At 36.0% G+C, this 22,382-nt stretch overlaps 1 protein-coding gene across 1 annotated transcript in view; it reads left to right on the top strand.

The window, feature by feature from the left end:
• The window catches only part of ZFYVE9 (zinc finger, FYVE domain containing 9), a 141,907-nt gene that overhangs the window by 43,169 nt on the left and 76,356 nt on the right, over nt 1-22,382 (top strand). The window contains exons 2-4 of the mRNA XM_012639473.1: nt 1,372-1,477; nt 8,078-8,184; nt 11,958-14,062. Of these exons, the coding sequence (XP_012494927.1) occupies nt 8,115-8,184; nt 11,958-14,062 (2,175 nt within the window). The 5' untranslated portion in view covers nt 1,372-1,477; nt 8,078-8,114. The remainder of the gene's footprint in view (nt 1-1,371; nt 1,478-8,077; nt 8,185-11,957; nt 14,063-22,382) is intronic.

Here is a 22,382-nt window from a genome sequence, read left to right as displayed (position 1 = left end):
AAGTTTCAGAATCTGTCATTATAAGCTGGCGACTAAGGAAGGCTGGTGGTGTAGTTTGGAGACTGGAGGGCTGATGGTGTAAATCTCAGTCTAAGGGCAGAAAACTCATGTCCCAGCTCTACCAGTCAGACAAAGAGAATTTCCTCTTCCTCCTTCTGTTTTATTGAGGCCCTCAATGGATTAGATCTTGCCCCCTCACATTGGGGGGAGGACAATCTGCTTTTCTCAGTCCACCGATGCAATGCTAACCTCATCTAGAAACACCCTCACAGACATACTCAGAAATAGTGTTTAATCTGGGTACCCCATGTCTCAGTCAAGTTGATACATAAAATTAACCATCATGTTATTGGACTTGCTTCACACACAAAAAAATACACACACACACACACACACACACACACACATATATACACACATGATTCGACTTTGAATCTATAGAGTTAATTTGTTTAAGAAGATGTTCAATTAGCTAGGCATTAGAGAGAGGAAACCTTACTTTCTCTCATTTTCATTTTGACCTTGGTACTTAGACCCCATACAGTCCTTTCATACTTGGATATGATTTAGTCCTTTATTTGATAGATGTAAATCCGTTTGCTAGCATCAATAACTGTTCTTATGTAGAGTGTATCATAGCATGCACGTATTTTTCAAATTCTCAGAACAGAAAAATCATTTACCAGTAACTGGTCTCTGGAAACTTGAATTTTAGGCCTTTTTCTTACTCTCTTATTTTTTAGTAAGTACATCATTTTTCATATAAGATAATGGGATATTTGTAATAATGCTAGGCAATTTCTCTTGATGCATACCCTTGATAATAAAGGTTAATATTGGGTTAATAGATCCATTGCTTCTAAGCAGTGGAGGAGAAATAGAATCAAAAGACACTCCATTTGGAGAAAAACCAGTTTGGCAATAAAAATCTCAGCAGGAAGCTTATGAAACTCGAGAATTTTGGATGTATAGAAAAAAATTCAAACTAACAGGATATTCTTGTGAAGCATCAGTTTTCTTAGCTTTGGATTCTTGGAGGGCCTATTGTAATATAAAGTAAGTGGTATATTTATGAATTAACATAATTAAAGTCACTGGGTAGAAAGTGCCTGCTGTTGATGTTTCAGTTTGCATTATCCATTGAAAATAATGGTGCAAAAGTTCTGAACTCTTTGTTGAGACATTTCACTTTTGGCCTTAAGTATCTTTTTGCTGCCTTGCATGCTGGCCAGCTCTTTGAATTTGAAGGTATAATTGAAATTTATTGTTAAGCCCCATTGCTTTTATTTGTCTGGCTGTGATAGATTTATATGAAGAAAATTAGGGCTTATTGTTTTAGTAAATGTAATGAGCAATGTGTTTTTTCTTTAGGATCAAGCAGAGCATACTGAATCAGCAAGACTGGCTGGTGGTGCAGCAAGCATCATGAGTAAGCACAGAGAGGTCTGTTCCTTATCACGTGTGTAAGGGGGAAAAGGTAAGAAAAATAATGCTTTTATTTCTCTTAGAGGTCGATCTTGAGAAAACAACTAGCTAGCTCTATAGAAAATGATGCTGATGTATATATGCTGCTTGCTTCATTTATAACATTGTGTCTTGTTAAATCAGGAGTATAATTTTTCAGAACAATTTGCTTTAAATCCAGAGGAAAAGGATATTTTAAAATTACTGTCAAGTTATATCACAAAGCTAATTTCTCTACTAGTGCTGGCTCCTCCCTTTTAGAGTCAACTTACTGTTACTTTTAGCATAAAATGATAATTTCAGAAAAAACAACATGGATTTGAACAATATTGTTCAGAGAAAATAATGTGTATCTGGCCAACTATGGTCATTTATGTTTCTTAGTCATCATGCAAGAGCTAAACAATTAAAGCTAATTTGGGGATGGGGAATCAGAAGTGTAAATTTAATTACATTATTTTATTTTATATTTTAGACTAGGGAAGAGCAATAATTTCCAGCAGAAAACTGGAAGTATTTTGTTAATCTTGTAGAGCAGGAATCCTTGACTTGTTTCTGACTAGGAATCATCTTAGGTGTTTTTTTCGAGTGTTAAGACTGTTTACAGGGTAGATAATGGTGGGAGAATGTGCAGGTGAGATTGGTTTCATAAACTGATTATGTCATTCACTGATGGAATGTCGCATACTCTGGCTGAGGTCCCTGATTTTTCCATGTAAACTGTGAGGAAAGGCATGGGAGCAACAGTGTTTGATAGGAAACTGAGCCCCTTTTCTCTTCAGTTGATGATGGAGCAGAGGCACCTGGCAGTGATGTCGTCTTCACCAAAACTTTTGGGTCTGCAGTTGGCATGCTATTTCTTGTCCCCTAGCCTTCTTACATGGGAGTGTGAGAAGGGAATGCCCTTCTCTGCCTTCACCTGGCAAAATTTTATCCTTCAGACATTGCCTCTTCAGGAAGTTTTCCATCCACTGTAGCAAATATTTTAATACTATCAGTTATCCACCAAATCCACCAAAACCCATTTTCCCCCTTCTATAGTAGCTGCAGCTGGGATAGGGCAGTCTCATCAGCCTTCTTTATAGCTAGATGCGGCTGTGTGACTAAGCTCACCGAAGGAATGTGAACAGAAATGATGTGCGCCACTTCCAGGTCTGTGTTTCTAATAGACTGAACATACCTCCTCAACTTTTTTGTTCTCATTACTGCTGTCTCAACCTAGGTGTGGCCTACCAACCAGCTACCTTTCTTGAGCTGTTCCATGCAGAGATAAAGACTTCTGTTTAGTTCAGCAGACATTTTTGGTAGCAAGTCTTTATCCATGAAGGAAGCAGTGTGTTGGTCTGTGATATTCTTGAAGATTGGCACCTTGAGTAATACTGTCCTAATACAGGGGTGGGGAACCTTTTCATGTTGGAAGGCTGCATTAATTTAGCTGTAATCAAATTAAGCCTGCATTTAAGAAACTTCAATTAGATATACTTTAAAAATGTACGTTATTTTGTAGCAATCTAACTACCATATACTTAATAATTTCAGAAAATGAAAACTATTTGTTAATTTTAAAGTTAACCTTTTAATGACTTTGTTGTGTCTGCTTTTTGTTGGAAAGCACTGGAGTATTTGGTTATAGCACAGGAGGTCCGCAGTTTCAGTTGATCCTTTAGATGGGTATCAGTTGTTTGTGACCTTAAGGGCATCTTGATTTGGGTTAGGTAGGCGAATGTAGATTCACAGCAATAAGTGATTGAAAACCAAGAACACATTTTTTGGGCATGTTGCTGAAGGCGTGGGTATTCTATTGCATGTTTCAGTATTTCAGTTGGATCTTTCTTAGTGTCAAACAATGACTTTAAAATGTCATCTACTGAGAGCTCAATCAATCCCATCTGTAGTTCTTAGGTGCCTTGATGATATCAACTAGGTGAGGCTGAAATGCTAATTTGTTTGTGATGTTATGATTCTGAAAGTCAGTGAACCTTTCATTGTATTCTCCAATTAATAGGTCTATAACAGCTGGGTATTCTTCACATGATTCGCATATATAATCCTATGCATCAGTGACTTTTGCTAACTAGGGAAAATGTTCATCTGAAATTTTCCTTTTGAAGAAGTGTTTTGGAAAAAGATAGCTTTTTTTTAAATACTTGGATCTTTTGCCATGTATCATATATAGACTTAATTTTACCTTGCAAAAAAATATTCAAGTCATTTTGATTTGACATGATATCACACAGAAATGCTACATTCCTGTAGAAATCTTTCAATAATTCACATTGTTGATTCCGTTCTTCATAAAATTTAACTATCTGTTCTCGCAGAGATAAAATTTTGGCTAACACCTGTCCCTGCGATAGCCAACACATTTTAGAATGATAGGGCAAATCCACACTGAATACCTCATTGTTCAACTTTAGCATGTTACGAAACTTGACTATGCCGTGTTGCATTTGCATTAATATAGTTAACAATACTTATAACTTGTTGCAAAGTGTCACTTAAAATAGTAGGTTTAGCAGAGAGATTTTGCTTATATAAGATACAATGAAAAGAAATGAAAGCATCTGGATCTGTTAATACTGTTTTTGTCTGTGCAGTAAATCTGTCATGTTTTCCTGTAAGGAAGGTGTACCGTGTGTACATACACTCACTAAATTTACGAAATTCAGTCCAACTTCATGACATTTATCTTGAAAGTTGTTGAAGAGATCTGTTCCCTGTATTCTGTTTCTAAGAGTGCCCAAAGGGAGTAACTCTTCATAGCAAAGAAAATCTTCTGTTATGACCCAAATGAAGTATAAAACCTGTGAGGAGTCAGTGGTATCAGTTGATTCATACAAAGCGATCAAATAATATATATTTTCTTTTCGAAGTATTGCATGAAGTTGTTCTGTTAAGTTGAAGGCTAATTCATGCTGCTGATCAGTTACAGTTCGCCTTGAAAGAGGCAGTTGTTTGTACTTTGAAATGTTACTGGGGTCTAAGAATCTTATGACTTCGACGGTGCATTCCTTCACAGCGTCTACATCATTGAATGGCTTCCCTCTTTTCCTGAGTATATAAGCTACTTTATAAGTTGTTTCAGTTTCATTGTTTCCAGGTCTTGTTGTTGCTTGAAAGAATTCTTTGCTTTTGCTTTTCATCTTTTAATTTCTGTAGTACAAGCGTTTGCGCCTCTCCCTCTAATTTGAAATATTTGTGGTCCTTATGAGTATTACAATGCTGATAAGCGTTGAATTTCTTTAATGTTGGTATTGCAGTATCAAAAAGCAAGCAAATCATCTTATCTTTAGCAGAAACAAGATAGTATTGCAATTCCCAGTCATTAAAAATTGTTTTCTTCCTTCAGCATTCTCTTGGTTGTCTTTAACATGATGGCTGTTAAGCAGACAGAATTAAAAAATACTATTGAGCCGTGCAACTTATTCACAAATTCCACTTCAAACAGAAACACAGTGCACCGTTGTCAAAAGCTGATAACAGACTGGCATACTCAACCCCCATAAACTCTCACCAACCAGCCTTGTGCGGTAGCGGTGCCAGTCAGGCAGGGGACGTTAGAACTAAATCATGAATGTGGCAGCCATCAATTTAGCTCTTATGGCTTACTAATGTTCTAATTGTGCCAGTCAATCTGAGAGGATTATTTTGTTGAAATTTATTTTATTTATTTTAAATATGTTCATTTTAAAAATAAAAATATAAAAGATAAATGAAAATGTATTAATAAAAATAAGAGGATTTGTTCTGTAAAATTTGGATTCAGCCAAAAGGCTGTGCTTAAGGACCTAGAAGGCCCTGTGTGGCCTTAATGCTGCAGGTTTCCCATCCCCAGTCTAGTCAGTGTTCATGCATGGTATTTGTTTATCTAATCTGTTTAGTCTCTTTTAATTTAGAATGATCTTGTTTTTCATACTTTTTTAAAAAAATTTTTACATTGAATTTTTTAAAGAGTTCAAGTATAGAATGCCTCACATTCTAGATTTGTCTAATTGTTTCCTCATGGTTAAATTCAGGGTAATTATTTTTGATAAGAATACTGTATAGGTGATGTTTTATATTTCTCATTGCGTAACATTAGAAAATACATAATGTCAGCTTGTTGAACTGTTGGTGATGCTAAGTTAAATCATTTGGTTAAGGTGGCGATTGCTGTGTCTCTTCGTTGTAAACATACATTACCTCCTTTAAAATTAACAATTTATCTATTGAATGATACTTTGAGGCCCTGTGAGTATTTTCTTCTGCAATCACCATTTGCCTAATGGTTTAGCATTCAGTTTTGGTGCTTGTCTGAATCAGTTATTGTAATTGAAGCTTAGTACAACTTATCAACTGGTTGTTCCTACACTGTTCATTTATTTATTCATTCCACAGGTATTAATTGAATAGATACCACCTCAGGTTCTGTGCTAATCGCTGGAAATTCATGGGGAACACAATCTGGTGGGTACCTTTGTGGTGCCTGCTGTCTGGTGGGAGAGATTAACATTAATCAAATAATCACACTGATGTATATTTATAAATGGTGATAAATATTGTAAAGGAAAAGAAATATAGGGGTGCTATGAGAGATTACAAGAGGAGGCATCACCTTTTTTGGGTGTTCAGAGAGTACTTCCCTGTGAAAGTGGTATTTGAGCCAAAAGCTCAAATAAAAAATGATGAACTTAAATAACCTTTATACTTATGTAGTGCTTATTCTATAGCACTTATGTATTTTATCTGACAAGTTACTCACTTGGTTTCTCTTGTGCTGAGTTTTTATTAAAAATCATTTATTATTTAAATTTTTTTAGCATTGTTTACCCTTTAACTAAATTATAAGCTTTTTTGATGTTAGGGATGATGTCTGAGACTTGAATTGATCTTAGTACCTTGCATACAGTTAGATGTACAATAAATATATTGATCTGATTATTTGTTTAGTAATGTTTTATATATAATGACCATAAAATACTGTTAAGTCTTGTAGGTGTATATTAAATGTGCTAGATTATGTGTTGCAAGAAATTTCATTTGCTGTTAGCATTAGTAGACAGATTAAATGTGCAGTCTTTATCAAAATGAAGTGACATGTATATGAAATGATTTTGATCTGTAAATAATAGGCAAAAAGATTTTTTAAAAACTATTCATATAATAAGGGACAGTGGCATGCATGCCCAGTGCCAGCTACCCAGGAGGCTGAGAGAGCAGGATCCCTTGAGACCAGAAGTTTGAGGTTACAGTGAGCTATGATTATGCCACTGTGTTGTGGCCCCAACAACAGAGAGAGACCCTGTCTCTTAAAAAACAAACAAACAAACAAACAAAGACAAATAATGGATGTTGGGAAAGGACGCATTTTATTTGGTATAAAATTACATTTCTATTATAAAAGAAAGCTTATAGAATTTTTTTCAAAAGGGAAATAAGAGGAAAGTTTAAGCATGGGGGTGAGGGAATTAGTTCCAAATGCTAATGATGACCCTAACCTGGTTATTTTTAAACCTCTTCTTTTAAATACCATTCCAAAACTTTCCTTAGTGTTAATCCATTCAAGAGCATCCTCTGGGGGTCTACACTAGGTGCGTCAACTACTTAACAGAATGCCAACAGTGCACGGTAGGTGTTAAATAAATGTTAGCTATTATCCCATTTTTTTCATCCATTATCATGATCTTCATGCTTACCTGTTTTAGAAGAAAATTTCAAAAGAAAAATTTTAAAAATTTTCTTTCCAAACTGAAAGAAAATTCTGCTTGGCTTTGTATTGGTATATATGGGAAGGGAGGTCAGATTACAATTTTCCCATAAAGGCTGAGTAAGAAAACGTGAAAAAGAGGGAAAATCAGAAATGTAATATCCTACCATTACCAACTTTAAGTCAAATGTAAAAAATGGTGAATTTTCTTTGACTTATAAATACAGTGTTTATTCTTCTCTGAGGTATATAAAAGTGATATTATTTCTCTCATTTTACAAATAAGAGAACAATCTCAGGGAATTTAACTGACTTATTCAAGTATCTCCCCATGATTATTAATTAAGTCAATTTTTACTTATCTATTGGCTCCTGTTAGGTATTAGGCTACGTAATCTACGAATGGTATTTGTTGTTTTTTGGTTTTTGGTTTTTTTGTTTTGTGTTTTGGAGTAGCACAGTCATGATCATAGCTTACTGTAACGAACTCCTGGGCTCAGGGGATCCTCCTGGCTCAGCCAGGTAGCAAGGACTACAGGTGTGCTCCACCACCCCTGGCTAATTTTTAAATTTTTTTTGTAGAGACAGGGTCTTGGTTTGTTGCCCGACTGGTCTGAAACTCCTGGCCTCAAGCAATCCTCCTGCCACGGCCTCCTAAAGTGCTTGGCCTGAAATTTGTCTTTTGAAGCATGTCCTATTGACATGATCACCAAGTCTGCCTTATATGTTTAGTTATATTTTGATGATTGTCAGCTTACAGATTTCTAGACTTTCTTAGCTTGAAGGTGTTATATCCAGTAGGATGACAGGTTTTATAGTTTACCATTATCTGAATAGATTTATAAGAGATTTTATCCTTATGTAGTTAAGATTTATGAATTAAATTTTAATAATTCAAAGTGTAATAGAATTTGATCTACATTTTAGATTTAAAACAAGTCTCTTAAGTGGTGTTTCCTCACCGATGGAGAATTACTTCCAAGCAGAAGCTTACAACCTGGACAAAGTGTTAGATGAATTTGAACAAAATGAAGGTGAGAATTTACATTGGTGAATCTATTTGGATTTATGATGTAGAGAATGTGGGGACAAAAGGGGGTGCACTACCTTAAAAACAATAAAACTAGATATGATAATAATATTTAATAATTTCCATAGAAAGAAATAACACTTTTTCGCACTATTTGCCAGATACTTATATGAATTATATTATTTAATCTTTAAAACAATCCCATGAATGTAGACCTTCTTATCACCATTTTACAGATGAGAATAGAGGCACAGAGAGGTTAAGTAACATCCCCAAGGTTACCTTGCTAACAAGTGGCAGGGTTAGCATCCAGGCATTGTGACACTAGAGTCTGAGCTTTACCTACCGTTTACAATCAATTTATGGTCAAGATAAGCTTTAGGATGTGTGCTTGCATTTCCTTAACTGAGAAAAATAGCTTGTTCCATATTGATTGCCCAATAAGGAGATATTTTAAACCTAATTTTAAATGATTTACATTTTTGAGTAACTACCAAGATGATTAATTACATTATATATTCTCAGGCGTTAGTAGAAATGTCTGCTTAAGATTCACTTCATTTACGGAAGCCTTTTTCCTAAATTCCCCTCTCAGTTGGACTTGAATAGATAGCACTAAGTAAATCTCTTCCACCTCAGCCTACTTCCCCCGTGTTTTCTATTTCTAACAGGAAATGGCATGTAACAAGTTTACAAAGTGGTATGTTTCCATATAAAGTGCATGATTTTAGTAATGGTTTCTAAACCCTCACTATATCCAGTGATTCTGGCTATTCTTTGATAGCAGTTCAGAAGGGAAATTAGTTTTGATTTTGTTACTTTGGGTCTTAAAGGAGCAAGCTTTAAATAGAACATGGGATCATGGGAGTAAGGAGGGAAAAGGAAGAGATAGAGCACTTGAAATGGCCTGCTCTTCTCATGTTTTCACCATTGATGACCTAATACAAACCCATATTCCTAGGCTTATTCCTGATTCATATAAATGTGAAAGCTAATCATTTGGAATTTTACCGGACCCAGGTGGGCTTTGTATATACCAAGCTGGAAAATATATTATTTTCTGAGTTTCAACCAATTATACAAGTATTTACCAATTATACAAGTATTTTCTTAGCCCTTTCTTTGGTTTTGCCCTCTATGTATCAATTACTTATGTCATGAGATAGCTAGACAAATGTTATACCTAATCATGTGAATACTGTGCTTCTAGAATACCATTGACTCTAATAAAACTATTAGTTCATTACATTAGTCTCTTTATGACTTGTGTAAATTCTGGTAGTGTACTTTGTGTATAGTTGTTTTTCACTACATTTTTGTTGAATCAGTAAAAGTATTTTAGTTAGAAAATATAGCATCTGCTTACAAAAAATAACCCTAGAAAGAAAAGGATTTTTGAAACCAGCCTCTTCGTTGTAATTACATGGTTCATTTGTTTGAACTATTTTTTGAATCTCAGTACCGGTTGTATTAAAAACTGCCACCTCTAGCCTTGTACCTTAGAAAATATACTTTAAATAAAGTGACTTCTCATTTTGTGCTACTTATTTCCTTTTTTTAAATGAAAAATATACCACAGACTGTGATGACGCTAGGTAATTAACATTATATGCCGATACTAGGTGGTTGAATGATGAAAACTTTAATACCCACTCATTCATGTTTGAATATTACTAAATAGTCTTTTAAGAAGCTGTATCTTGTTTTTATTTTCAGGAAGCAGTTTTAAAATATGATTTCTTTTATTAAAGGAAGCCTATGTAACTAAATCTCAAATCTCTGCTAGTCCAAATTTGGTAAACTCAGGATTTAACACTCAGAGAATACTAAGCCCATTCTTCACATAATCTGGGGTGTGTTTTAGCCTTTACTCTCCACCCTTTCTAGTTCCTTTTCACTACTTCCTTACACTAATTCTTTTCTCAACCCAAACTAATTTACTTATTGCTCTCTTAAATTCTTATGTTTGCAGCTATGCTTTTCCTTGTTCCTCTACTTAATAAAGCCTTTTTTTCTAAACTTACACAAAACTGTCTTTGAAGCCTAGCTCAGTTCCTCCTGCCTTCATGAACTCAAGCTTGTTTACCTCATCCTGGAAGACACCTTTCTCCTCTGAGTTTATTTTCTACTCTTACGTAATAGTTTTCAAATACAGTAAGTTCTCACTTAATGTTGTCCGTAGGTTCTTGGAAACTGTGCCTTCACACAAAACTATGTACTGTATACCATAGGAATTTAACTCTTGTTTACATCACTTAGCCTATGGTAAAATTGGTTTCATTATACAGTGTGTTATTTTGCTTAAAGTTGCAGTTGCCAAGAACCTATCGACCATGTTAAGTGAAGACTTATGGTACTGTACTTAATGCTACCCTGTACTGCTAATTAGATATTTGTGTGTATTCTATCTATCGGTTACTCTCCCAACTAGATTATATACTTCTTGGAGGCAAAAGCTATCATTTAATCTTCATGTTCCTCAAACCTGATGCTTTTACTCTGATAGATACTCACTTACCATGTATTTGTTGTGTACCTACTTCATACCAGGCACTGTGCAAAGTAAGGACTAAGGACTTAACATTTATGGAAAGAAATGGTTTCTGCCTTGAGAAATCATTCAGTGGATGAAAGAGACAGGTAAATAAGCTGTTGCATTACAGTGTAGTAAATGCCTTAATAGAGATATGAGCAAGGTGCTATGGGTGCATTAAAGATTAATGTTACAGCTGAGGATTAATGTTACAAATATATCTGCATAATTTCAGGACCATGATTCTCAGAGATACTGGAGGAAGCAAGCAGCAAAGGCACTAAGTGCATTATTTCTTATTTCTCTGATTTACTTAAATATACATAATAGCAGTACAACTTGGGATAATAACTTAGCCATCATAGTTACGATCTGTTAAAAAGTAAACAGAAATATATGAAATATACTTATTGGTAGATAAGTAGGTTGATTTAATAAGATAGACACTTTTTGCCAAATGTCTTCAGATAATATAAATATGAACTTGATTAGTAATGTGTTGCAATATGGTTACAAGCAGAATTTCACATACTGTAGCAGACTTTTAAAAAACTTGTTATAGGCAAATTTAAAATATATATAAGTTAGAGAAATGGTAAACTCCAGTATACCCATCATCCAGCTTCGACAGTGATTGACATGGTGCCATTTTTATTTCATTTATACTTTCATCCTCTCTTTGCTCTGTTTCATTGTTGTTGTTTTTTTACAATTTTTAAAGATAAACTTTATATACATTAGAATGCATAGATCTTAACTGTCCAGTTTTGCCAAATGGATATATTAATCTAACCTACATCCTAATCATGATATAGATTATAGCATTTAATCTCCACAGTCAATTTCTTCATTTTCCTTCCCACTCAATTTACTAGATCTTAACCACTGTTCTAATTTTTCCACCTTAGATTAGTTCCTGCCCTGCCTGCCTTGTGCCCAGACAATCCAAGGATGCTTTTTCCTCTCCTGGGTCCCATTACCACCTGTGGGTCAATTTAATTATGTTACTAGATTGAGGTAGAATTCTTTTGTTGTTTGGAATGTTCTGAGATATTATCATTTGATGGCATATAATTACAGGGAACTGTCTTAAATATATTTCCCTATTCCTAGCCCCAAATTAGAAACTTTCATATTCTAGGAATATTTTGTTTTCAGAGTATAGTTGGAAATGTTGGTTGACTTAGTCCTAGTAGCTTTTTTAGTGTTACCAGCAAACTTACTGTAATTACTTATTTTTTCAGATGAAACAGTTTCTCCTACTTTATTGGATACAAAGTGGAATAAGATTCTAGATCCCCCTTCTCACCGACTATCATTTAACTCTGCACTGGCCAGTGTGAATGAACCTGCAGTTTCTAATGAGTCACAGCCACAGCTGAAAGTCTTCTCCCTAGCTCATTCAGCTCCCCTGACCACAAAGGGAGAGGATCACTGTGCTAATGGACAGGACTGTAATCTAAATCCAGAGATTGCCACAATGTGGATTGATGAAAATGCTGTTGCAGAAGATCAGTTAATTAAGAGAAGCTATAATCAGGATAATCAATGCAGTGCTGTTGAAGTGGGAGAGAAGAAATGTGGAAACCTGGCTTGTCTACCAGATGAGAAGAATGTTCTTGTTGTAGCTGTCATGCATAATTGTGATAAAAGGACATTACAAAGCGATTTGCAGGATTGTAATAATTATAATAGTCAATCCCTTATGGATGCTTTTAGCTGTTCACTGGATAATGAAAACAGACAAACTGATCAATTTAGTTTTAGTATAAGTGGATCCACTGAAAAAGATATGAACTCAGAGAAACAAATGGATCCATTGAATAGACCAAAAACAGAGGGGGATTCTGTTAACCATCTATGTACTACTTCATCTGATAGTCTAGCCAATGCCTGTTCCCCTTCACAGTTAAAGGATGATGAAAATATAAATAGAGACCCCTCCATGTCTGCAATTACAAGTTTAACAGTTGATTCAGTAATGTCATCCCAGGGAACAGATGGAGGTCCTGCTATTAAAAAGCAAGAGAACTATATACCAGATGAAGACCTCACTGGCAAAAACAGTTTTTCTAGTACAGATCTAGGGAGTCCAAACTCCTTTTCCCACTTGAGTGAGGAGATCTTGACAAAAAAAGAGCCAGCAGAGGAGAGAACAACTGAAGAATCCCTCCGGTCTGGTTTACCTTTGCTTCACAAACCAGACATGCCTAATGGGTCTGGAAGGGATAATAACTGTGAACAGTTTTCAGATTGCCTTGTGCCTAGTGAAGTTAGGTCTGATGAAAATGAAGGTTATGAACATGAAATTCTTGGCACTACAGAATTTCTTGATATTACAGAGCATTTCTCTGAATCTCAGGAGATGACTAATTGGAAATTAACTAAATTAAATGAGATGAATGATAGGCAAGTAAATGAAGAAAAGGAAAAGTTTCTACAGATGAGTCAGCCTGAGGACACTTACGGTGATAGCGGCAGAGAGAGTGTTGGAGTGGCAGACCCAGGTCTAGATTTAAAAGGACCTTGCATGAATGAAAGTGAAGAATGTGATTTCTCCACCGTTATAGATACACCAGAAGCAAATTCTCTATCTAATGGTTGTGATTCCTATGGAATGCAGAGCCCAGTTGTTTCTATTGTTCCAAAGACTTTACCCTCTAAAGAAGATTCAGTAACAGAAGAGAAAGAAATAGAGGAGAGCAAGTCAGAATGCTACTCAAATATTTATGAACAGAGAGGAAATGAGGCCACAGAAGGGAGCGGACTACTTTTAAACAGCACTGGTGAGCTAATGAAGAAAAATTATTTACATAATTTCTGTAGTCAAGTTCCATCAGTGCGTGGGCAATCTTCCCCCAAGGTAGTAGCAAACCTGCAATCTATCAGTGTTCCTTTTGGTGGTGCAAGACCCAAGCAACCTTCTAATCTTAAACTTCAAATTCCAAAGCCATTATCAGACCATTTACAAAATGACCTTCCTGCAAACAGTGGAAATAATATTAAAAACAAAAATGATACTCTTGGGAAAGCAAAATTAGGGGAAAACTCAGCAACCAACTTATGCAATGCATCTTTGGGAAACATCTCTATTGCTGATACAAATGGGGAACATTTAGAAAGTTATGAAGCTGAGATCTCCAGTAGACCGTGCCTTGCATTAGCTCCAGATAGCCCAGATAATGATCTCAGAGCTGGCCAATTTGGAATTTCTGCCAGAAAGCCATTTACCACTCTTGGTGAGGTGGCTCCAGTATGGGTACCAGATTCTCAGGCTCCAAATTGCATGAAATGTGAAGCCAGATTTACATTCACCAAAAGGAGGCATCATTGCAGAGCATGTGGGAAGGTAAGTTGCATGTGTAAGCTCAGAAATCTGGCATGCCCATTTTATTTTGTCATGCTCAATTAGAAATTAATAAAGACAATATAAGGTGAACATACTTGAGATGTTAATATAAATAGCTTTTGAAAACCCAATTCTAATAATTTCTATATAAGAAATGACCTTGCTGATTTTTAGATGGTATATAGAATTTTTTTTTTCTTGCCCAGATTTACGATGAATCAGTTTTCATGAAGAGATGAGAATTGAGGAAGTGTTAACTTTGTGGTTTCTATATTGATAGCTACTTGGTTAATGTAATTGTTTGAAATAAGGAAGTTATTCTTTCAGTTTAGGAGATATTTGATATTGACTTTATATTTTTTCTTGAGAAATTGAATATTACACTTAGAATCCATCCCACTTTTTTCTGTAGTATTTTTGCCATTGTGCTAGATATTCTGGAACTTTTTATACACATACACACACATTTTTGGCTTCCCCCTCCACATAACTTTCATACAAAAGAGAGTTGAGGGCTATAGATCTTTATGGCAAAGTTGTTAGAGTAATTCATATTTCTTAGCTCTCCTCAAATTCTGTTAGCCAAGAACACATCAACTTAATAGTTTTTTTTTTTTTTTAAACAAGTGTCATAAATAGGGAGGAAGGGGGATTTTATATTTTTCAAAAGAATTTGAGTTTAGTGTCAGGTCTGGATTCAAATTCCAGCTTTGTTATTATTAACTATATAACTTTACTAAGTCTTAGTTTTCTAATCTGTAAGGGCAAAAAAAAGGTCAGTAATTTTCATTGGGCTGTAGGAAGATTAAATGAGATTACAGAAGTCATAGTAAGTGCTCAATAATTAATCTCTACCTCCCTTTTCACCTGATTTATTGGTCTGTCTATATTAATTAGGATGCTTTCAACTTTAAGGAACAGAGTATCTGACCCTCAGTGACTTAAACAAAAATATTAATAACATTTATTTCACATAACAAGGAAGCTATGAGACTCAGTAATTGATGTTTGGGTGCAGAGACAGGATCACAGATGTTCTCTTGGTCATCCCCTCATAGTCTCAACTCTATTAGATCCAATCTGACAACTTCCTAAACACAAAGAAATTGGCTGGGGTGCAAAAGAGCCTACTCTTCTTACCACCCTCTTGTCAGGGAGGAAATGATCCCCAGCAACTTCCTTCAACTTACTGGCCAGTTCTAGACCAAGACCATTTACTGGCAAAGGGGAGTAGGATTGCCGGGATTCACTGATCAATCATGATTATCTCCTGTGCTGATTTATCTCAGCAAGATGTTGCCTGAACAAAAGTAGGATTCTGTTGAGAGGGGAAAATAGCAGATATGTAGGATGAACAAGTCTAGAGATATAATGTACAATATGAGGACTATAGGTAATAAAATTATATTTTATTATAACGTATTTGGGGTTCATGCTAAATGAGTAGATTTTAGCTGCTCTTTCCACAAAAACAGAAATCGGTAACTATGTCATATTATAGATGTTAATTTGAAGTTAATTTGCTTCACTATAGTAACCTTTTTACTATCTATATTTATCTCATAACATCATATTGTATACCTTGAATACACACAATAAAATTTATTTATTTATTTTTTTAAGCCAAATTTTTTATTTTTAGAAAAAAAGAAGAGAGGGAGAATTCCTGGGTGGGCAATCAGCAAAGTGTACTAGAGGGTCCTAGCACAAAAGAACAAAATGGGCTGGGCGTGGTGGCTCACGCCTGTAATCCTAGCTCTCTGGGAGGCCGAGGCGGGCGGATTGTTTGAGCTCAGGAGTTCAAAACCAGCCTGAGCAAGAGCGAGACCCCGTCTCTACTAAAAATAGAAAGAAATTAATTAGACAACTAAAAATATATAGAGAAATTAGCCGGGCATGGTGGCGCATGCCTGTAGTCCCAGCTACTCGGGAGGCTGAGGCAGGAGGATCGCTTGAGCCCAGGAGTTTGAGGTTGCTGTGAGCTAGGCTGACGCCACGGCACTCACTCTAGCTCGGGCAAAAGAGTGAGACTCTGTCTCAAAAAAAAAAAAAAAATAAGACTCTTGAACTGATAATTCAACTTAGATATATTGTATTTGGGGTGGTATTACAGATGAGAATAACATTTTTTGAACACTGCCCCTTTATGCTAGGCTTGCCTAACATCCCAATTCTCTGAGATACGGTTACAAGTGACAAAAATGTGCTTTGAAAAGGTTAAATAATCGGTCCCTAATCTCAGAGTTTGTAAATGGGAATGTGTGAATTTTACCACAAATCTGTCCAATTTTAAAAGCATCATGCTCTTTTTACTACACTGCACACAGCAAATTTATCTGTGCTTGAATTGCTTACTAGAAATATAAGTCATTATTTTTGGGTGAACATTAAGTTTGGGCAGTGGTAAAGGATTGGGAATTTGAGTCTTTGATTTTTTATTTTTTTTAAGTAGAGATGGGGTCTCGCTCTTGCTCAGGCTGGTCTCGAACTCCTGAGCTCAAGTGATCCTCCTGCCTTGGCCTCCCAGAGTGCTAGGATTACAGGCGTGAGCCACTGTGCCTGGCCAGAGTCTTTGATTTTTAAAGAAGACAAAAAGTGATTAGTGCTATCAGGTGATGGGGGAGCATAGCAAAATTAGCAGGATATTAGGTTTTACTTCACTTCTCAGGTCTGGAACTATAAAGTAGAACATTATGGTTACCAAGTCACTGAAAGAAGAGAGATTTAGTGACAGCAATATATACCACTTCAATTTACCCAAAGCTCTAGGCCTCTGTTTCCGCTTCTGTGAAAGGAAGGATTGCATAGACTTTCTCTCTTTTTCCGTATAGCCCTGAAGGAGCTTATGTGAGCCTCTGTGTTAAAAAAAAGAAGAAAAGGAACCTGAAAGATTTATGTGGGCATTGATTTATCTCTGTAAAATTATTACTGAATTTACTGATGAACTGAGGTTACTTTGTGGGAAGAATATGCTATTAAACATTTTGAAATGTGCTGGGCTGAAAGTATGTTTTCAGGAAGTCATTCCAGTTACACTGGAGTGCTGTTTCTCAGGGTGTCAGTTAAGTGGGCTGTATTTAGTGTTTTGGTTTGCAATTACTGTTTCCTTTTTTTATTATTAATTTCTCACACTAGTTTCTTCAAGGTCCCTTTAGGCACAGATGATTTTCATCACTTATTAAAAAAATAGCTTGAGGACATATATAATATCAAATTAGCATATTAAAACATGATCTAGGGCCGGGCATGGTGGCTCACTCCTATAAATTATACACTTTGGGAGGCTGAGGCAGGAGGATCACTTGAGGCCAGGAATTTGAGATTAGCCTGGGGAACATAGCAAGATTTCATCTCTACAAAAAAAAAAAATTAGCTGGGCATGTTTGCTCATGCCTGTAATCCTACCTAGCATTTTGGGAGGCCAAGGTGGGGGGATCACTTGAGGCCAGGAGTTCAAGACCAGCCTGGGAAATAGCAAGACCTTGTCTCTACAAATAATAAAAAAATTAGCCAGACATGGTGGTACACACTTGTAATCTCAGCACTCTGAGAGGCTGAGTCAGGAGGGTCCTTGAGCCCAGGAGTTTGAGGTTATAGTTAGCTGTGACCATGCCACTGCACTCCAGCCTGGATGACAGAGCAAGACCTTGTCTTTTAAAAAAGAAGAAAAATAACTGTTCAAATTAGAAATTGAGAATGAAATACACATTTTGAGATAGGATGAAGAAGCCCAGTACTTTTTTTTAAAAACAAAATAATATATGATATATACACCTTGAAAGGTGGCAGTCTCTTGCCCACCTATTCATGTCCCCAGTCTAGCTCCTAGACATAGCCACTTTAAAAAATTAAGATTTTGTTTCTTAGAACAGAAAAATTGAGCAGAAAGTACAATTATATATACCACTCCTTCACACAGTTTATTTACCCCATCATCTTGCATTAACGTGGTACATTTGTTAAAATCGACTAACATTTGTTCATCAAACATTGATATATTGTTATTAATTGAAGTCCTATAAAAGAAGTATATTCTATACTTTACATTAGGGTTCACTCTTTGTGTTATACAGTGCTAGGAGTTTTGATAAATTCTTGTTATGTATCCTATTACAGTATCATATAGAACAGTTATATTGCCCTAAAAATTCCCTGTGTGTTACCTATCTACCATTCCCTTCTTCTCCCTGAACCCCTGGCAACCACTGATCTTTTTATTGCCTCCATAATTTTGCCTTCTCCAGAATGTCATATGGTTGGGATTTCATACAGTTTGTAGTCTTTTCAGACTAGCTTCTTTTACTTGACAATATGCTTTATGTTTCCTCCATTTCTTTTCATGGCTTGATAGCTCATTTTTTTTAAATTGCTGAATAATATTCTATTGTGTAGATATACCACAGTTTGTTTATTCATTCACCTATTGAAGGACAATAGGTGAATTGGTTGCTTCTGTAATAGTTTTTGGCAATTATAAATAAAGCTCATATAACATTCATGTGTAGGTTTTTGTAGGAACATAAGTTTTCAACTCAATTTATATAAATACCAAGGGGTATGATTGCTGGATTATATGGTAAATCTATGTTTCTCTTTATAAGAAACTGCCAAATTGTATTCTTAAGTGGCTGAACCATTTTGCATTGCTACCAGCAATGAATGAGAGTTCCTGTTTCTCTACATCCTCACCAGCATTTGGTGTTGTCAGTGTTTTGGATTTTAGCCATCCTAATAAGTGTATAGTAGTCTCTCATTTTTGGTTTAATTTGTAGTTTCCTAATGACTTATGATTTTGAACATCTTTTCTTTTCATATTCTTGTTTGCCATCTGTATATATTTTGGGTGAGGTGTGTGTTAGGTCTTTGGCTCATTTTTTATTTGGATTGTTTTCTTGTTGAATTTTAAGAGTTCTTTATATACTATAGATATAAATTCTTTATCAGATAGATGTGTTTTGCAAATATTTTCTCCCACTCTGCCATCATTTTATTCACTTAAGGCATACCCACTTTTAATTTTTTAGTAAGTATTTTTAGGTATTTACACAATCCTAAATAATATGTTTCAATAGAATTACTTAGCTGTTTTTTTTTTTTTTTTTTTTTTTTTGAGACAGAGTCTTACTGTGTTGCCTTGGCTAGAGTGCCGTGGTGTCATCTTAGCTCACAGCAACCTCAAACTCCTGGGCTCAAGCGATCCTCCTGCCTCAGCCTCCCGAGTAGCTGGGACTACAGGCATGCACCACCATGCCCGGCTAGTTTCTCTATATATTTTTAGTTGTCCAATTAATTTCTTTCTATTTTTAGTAGAGATGGGGTCTCGCTCTTGCTCAGACTGGTTTCGAACTCCTGAGCTCAAACAATCCGCCTGCCTCGGCCTCCCAGAGAGCTAGGATTACAGGCGTGAGCCACTGCGCCCGGCCCTTAGCGGTTTCTTGATCTACTGACTTTCTAATTATGATTTTATTTATGTCTTTACTTATTATTTGTCTTTCCAATTCAATTCTAAGCTCCATGAGGGTAAGGATCTTTTTTGCCTTACTGCTGCTGTATCCTCAGCCCCACCAATAGTGGATGCCCAGTAGATATTAGTTAGATAAATGAAGAAATAAATGAATACTATCTCTTAATGCAGCAGTGCATTTTTTTTAATCTAGTGCCTTGAGTCTTTAGATGATGGTATCAAATTCAGATGTAGTGGATGTAAGAATTTTGGAAAATATTTTAAACTAGCCTTAAGTGTTATTCCTATTTAAGGACAGATTCAAACCAAAAGAAGTTTGTTTTCCTAGTTTCCTATTTACTTATGTACTGATGGGAACTTACAGATATATAGATATGAGAGTAGTAAGTGGCTACTTTAGAATATTGCATGGTAATTCACAGTTTCCCTGCTACTCTGCCTGAAAATCGGTCTGTCTTGCCTTGTAATTGATATTATGATTTGAATTTTCTGGCATGAAAAAACAGGACCAACATTTAGATTTATCTTGAGTTCTAATGAAGCTGAACCTAGGAAAATAATTTTCACTGTACACCCTCCAAAAGGCTGTGTTGGTTAAAAGTGAGCCTCACTTAATGTCATAGCACTTATCATATAGTGTTGTCCTTATCCTTGTCCCCCACTGGGCTGTAAGGATCTTGAGATTGCTTCTGATTTGTCTTTATATTCCCAGCATCCAGTACAAATACTTGGCACCTATGAAGTATTCAGTAAATATTTGTTAATGAATGAATAAATGAGTACAAGATCACTGATTTATCCAATACACACTGAGTGCCTGTTTTGTGTCTGTCACTGTACTGAATGCTGAGTATACACTTATGATATTGTGGTCCCTACACTAATGGTATGTAAAGATTAGACCAAGTGTCCCAAAACAAACAAACATGTAATTACAAATTGTGGTAAGGACTATGAAGGATATAAACAAGGAGGGGTAATATAAAAATGGGGGTTGGAAGGTACTGGAAGGCCTCTGAGAAGTGACATTTTAGATGGCACATGAAGGTTGAGCAGCCATTCAAAGACCACAGAGAAGAATACTCCAGGAATAGAGAACAGCATGGACAGAGCTCTCTGAGGTAGGAAATAACTTGTTCAAGGAACTGAAAGGACTTCAGTATGGTTAAAGTACAGTGAGTGGGGAAAGAGTTGTATAAAAAGAGGTTGGAAAGGCAGGTGCAGTGGCACGTGCCTATAGTCCCAGATGCTCAGGAGGCTGAGGTGGGAGGATCACTTGAGACCAGGAGTTCAAGGCTGCAGCGTGCGATGATTTTGCCTGTGAATAGCCACTGCACTCCAGCCAGGGCAACATAGCGAAACCTGTTTCTTTTTTTAAAAAAAGAGGATGGAAAGGAAATCACATCATGTGGCACTTTTCAGGTCATGTAAGGAGTACAGTGGGAAGCTGTGGGAACAGATGAGATTACCAAGGGAAGAAAAGGGGCTCAGGGCTGAGCCACTGAGGTATAGCAGAGGAGGACCCAGTACAGGTGACTGAGAAGGAGTGGCCAGAGAGGTAGGCAGGAGACCAAGACAATGTGGTGTCTTCAAAGTCAAAAGAGGAATGTAGTTTGTGAAAGGAGGAATTATCACTTTTATAAAATGCTGATGAATGGTCAATAAGATGAGGACAGGAAAGGGACTGTTGGACTTTACTACATCAGGCTCATTGAAAAAAGCAGATTTGGTGGAGCAGTAGATACAGAAGGCAGATGGGAATGGATTCAAAATGGATGAGAAGTGAGGAAGTAGAGATAGCTTTTTCAAGAAATTTTGCCACGAGAACAGAAAAAATTGGAGCAATTATTAGATGGAGATAGATGGTGGTTATGGATGAATATTTTTTAGGATGGGAGATACTATTGTATTTATATAATGGTATGGATGAGCCTCTAGAAAAGAAGTTTTACAAGAAAAGGAGGATTGATAAAAAAAAAAAGAGAGAGAGAAAAATCCTTGGTAAGGCCAAAGGGATGGAATCTACACACATGTTGAGGGTTTGCTCTTCAACAGGGAAAGGTAGGAACAGATAGAGGTAGGTTTATGGATTTAGTGGTGAGAGCATGAAGGAATTTACATCTGATTGACTCATACTTCATGTAGTAAATATAAACATTGTACTAGATGAAGGTTTGAGGAAAGAGGGATAGTTACATTGGAGAGGAAAAGTAAAGCCTAATAGAGAATTGAAATTTGATGGCCCTTTGAGACTTAGTAATGAACTTTCAGTCAGTTTATACTAGTCCAGCCCTGACTTAATGGGATAGAGTCAGTTTTTGTCTTATCTTTGCAATACGAGCATTTTAGGTTGGAGAAGTAAGAAAAGTTCTGTGGGACCAGTTTGTGCTGTCGTCCATTCATCGAGTCCTATTTATTTGTTTGTTCTTTCATTCAGTGAGCTTAGTATTATTACTTAGTATTCTGTTTTTTACTAAACAGAAGCAAAAAAAAAAGGAAGAGAATGGCCACTCTGTTAAAACATAGTACCCATGTTTCTGTAGGTGAAAGACAAATACACAGAATCAGAAATGAGCAGTTACAAGGGCAGATGGGTGAGGATTGGCTTTAATAAGTGTGAAGATGGGACGTGGACACGTAAGAGTTTGTTGTACTGTTATGTCTCCTTTCATATGATTGAAATTTGTATAATAACAAGTTTAAAAAATGAATTAAATGGTTAGAGCGTAGTTATAAAATACAGGGATGTATTTTAATTGCTTGTCCATTTCAAAGTAGCACTTTTTAACCCGCACATAAGACTTTTAAATATAATGCAGGTGTGTTCGAGATAATTATAGGATATAAAAAAGTAAT

This window comes from Propithecus coquereli, unplaced genomic scaffold (genome assembly GCF_000956105.1).
Source record: "Propithecus coquereli isolate 6110/MARCELLA unplaced genomic scaffold, Pcoq_1.0 Scaffold14, whole genome shotgun sequence".
NCBI lineage: Eukaryota > Metazoa > Chordata > Mammalia > Primates > Indriidae > Propithecus > Propithecus coquereli.
This window is presented reverse-complemented; position numbering and strand designations above follow the sequence as displayed.